The sequence below is a fragment of the Neopelma chrysocephalum genome, unplaced genomic scaffold (assembly GCF_003984885.1).
Source record: "Neopelma chrysocephalum unplaced genomic scaffold, ASM398488v2 Primary Assembly neopelma1_228, whole genome shotgun sequence".
NCBI lineage: Eukaryota > Metazoa > Chordata > Aves > Passeriformes > Pipridae > Neopelma > Neopelma chrysocephalum.
Window position 1 is genome coordinate 28,987 of NW_020897890.1, and position 2,366 is coordinate 31,352.

Consider the following 2,366-nt stretch of genomic DNA (forward strand, 5'->3'; position numbering starts at 1 on the left):
GGGATTGGGATGAAGAGGGCAACAGGGATGAGGAAGGGGTCAGGGACAGGGAACAGGGGACGGATGGGGACAGAGACTGGGATGGGGACAGGAACAGGGTCAGGGACAGGGAGCAAAGACAGGGATGGCTCCTGCTCTGCCTCAGGGAGCTGGAGGAGAGTGGGGAGGGGTACCGGGCTCTGTCTGGTCGGGGAGAGGAGGCAGCAGAGAAGGGTCTTGGCCCCTCGGTGTGGAGAGGGGTGGTTTTGGGGGACACATCCCCCTGAGGGACCCCGGGGCCCGGCCCGGTGCTCACCAGGTGTGCGTTGAGCTTCTCTTTGGTGGCATCCGGGTGGCCCCAGACGGGCTTGGAGCAGAAGAGCTGCAGCTCCACCTGCTCCAGCCACTGCAGCAGCTCCGTGATCTCCAGCGTGATGTCCTGCACCTGGGGGGCGAGGGGAAGGGGGGGGGCTCAGCGCCGGCCCCACCGCCCGGCAGCGCCGCGGCCCCGCGCCCGTACCTGGCTGAGGTTGTTCTCCAGCTCCAGCTGCCGGCTCTCGGTCTCGCTGCGCACCAGGTCCCAGCGCTGCCCCAGCTGCTGGAGGCTGCGCTGCAGCCCCTCCACGCTCTCGCCCAGGCTGGACAGCAGCAGCCCCTGCCCGGCCTCGGTCACCGACTGCACCGTGCGGGCGTGGGACATCACGTCTGTCCGCAGCACCTGCGGAGAGAGGGGCGGGGAGGGGGGGTCACGGCTGGGAGCGCAGCGGGGGCACCCCAAACCCATACCGGGGGCACCCCAAACCCATTCCGGGGGCACCCCAAACCCCACGGGCCGTGCTGCACAAAGCCCCTCGCTCTGAGTGCTCTGCCACCCGTGTCATCGCTGCCACCGCGGGTTTGGGGTCTGGGGGTGCCACGCAGAGGGAGGACAACACCCAGGGGTGACTCTTGCCCTCGGCAGGGCACGGGGCTGAGGCGCCAGATTTGCCGATTCCTGGCAGGGGGTTGGCCGGGACGGGCCCAGAGGTGACTCGGTACCCCCTGCACAGCCCTCCCCCGGTGCGGGGCCAGCCTGGCCCTCGCAGAGCCTCGCCTGCATCAGGCACGGCCCGAGCGTGCCCGGGCAAGGGGCCGCAGCGCTGGGATGGCGCAGAGACAGCTCATTCCTTCCATGCTGTCACCGTGGTGGGAGGGGACGAGTCCTCATGCCACAGCCCGCCCGGCCTGGCCACCACTGCAGCAGCCCAGGGAGGGGCTGGGCAGCACCCTGCAGCCAGGACACACATCCCGGGGGGGGGGACCGTGGCCAGGACCCCCAGGACACACATCCCGGGGGCGGGACCGTGGCCAGGACCCCCAGGACACACATCCCGGGGGCGGGACCGTGGCCAGGACCCCCAGGACACACATCCCAGGGGGGGGACCGTGGCCAGGACCCCCAGGACACACATCCCAGGGGTGGGACCATGGCCAGGACCCCCAGGACACACACCCCATGGGACACAGCTGGGACCTCCAGAATACAGGCACCGGGGGTGCCACTGCAGCCGAGACCCCCAGGACACACACCCTGGGGGTGGGACCGTGGCCAGGACCCCCAGGACCCTCAGCACCGGCCCCGGTCTGGGTCCCCACAGAGTGGCTGTGCCCCGCGTGCCCTGGGCAGCCTCACCTTGTGCTTGGCCAGCTCGATCTCGCAGCTCTGCAGGTCGGGGCTCAGGGGTGCGGGGCCGCTCAGCTGCTCCCCGGTGCGGCTCAGCCACTGCAGCAGCTCGGCCAGTTGATGCTGGAACTGCCCCAGCCCCAGCAGAGCCGCCTCCAGCTGGTGCTGCCGGGGGGAAGAAGGTGACACCCGGGGGGAGTGACACCAGCCCCGGCCCCGTGCCCGGCACCCACGTGGCCCCGTGCGCCCACTCAGTGCCCACATGGCACGGCCCAGTGGCATCCTGTGCGCCCACAAAGCTCCCAGGCACCCACCCAGGACCCACATGGCCCCAAGAACCCACCCAGCACCGCGAGCCCAGCGCCTGTGTGGGCAACTGGCACCGGAGGGCATCCTGTGTCCAGTGACTCCACTGCCTCGCTCACCCTCCCGGCACCACGTCCAGCACCAGCGTGGAACCCCCGTGAAGCCCCCCTGAAACCTTCCAGACCCACATGGAACCCACCACACCCACCCAGCCCCACACAGCACCCACCACACCCACCCAGCCTCACACAGCACCCACCACACCCACTCAGCCTCACACAGCACCCACCACACCCACCCAGGCCCACACAGCCAGCTCCCACTTGGCACCCCCTGCACCCCCCCAGCTCCCTCCTGTCACCCCTGCACCCCCCCAGCCCCCTCCTGTCACCCCCTGCACCCACCCAGCTCCCTCCTG

General features: G+C 70.5%; 1 protein-coding gene across 1 annotated transcript in view; it reads right to left on the reverse strand.

Annotated features, from left to right (window-relative positions):
• LOC113977382 (microtubule-actin cross-linking factor 1-like) overlaps positions 1-2,366 on the reverse strand; it is a 32,340-nt gene that overhangs the window by 13,277 nt on the left and 16,697 nt on the right. The window contains exons 20-22 of the mRNA XM_027703461.1: positions 1,652-1,807; positions 500-697; positions 296-424 (exon numbers count right to left, since the gene is read on the reverse strand). Coding sequence (XP_027559262.1) covers positions 296-424; positions 500-697; positions 1,652-1,807 — 483 coding nt within the window. The remainder of the gene's footprint in view (positions 1-295; positions 425-499; positions 698-1,651; positions 1,808-2,366) is intronic.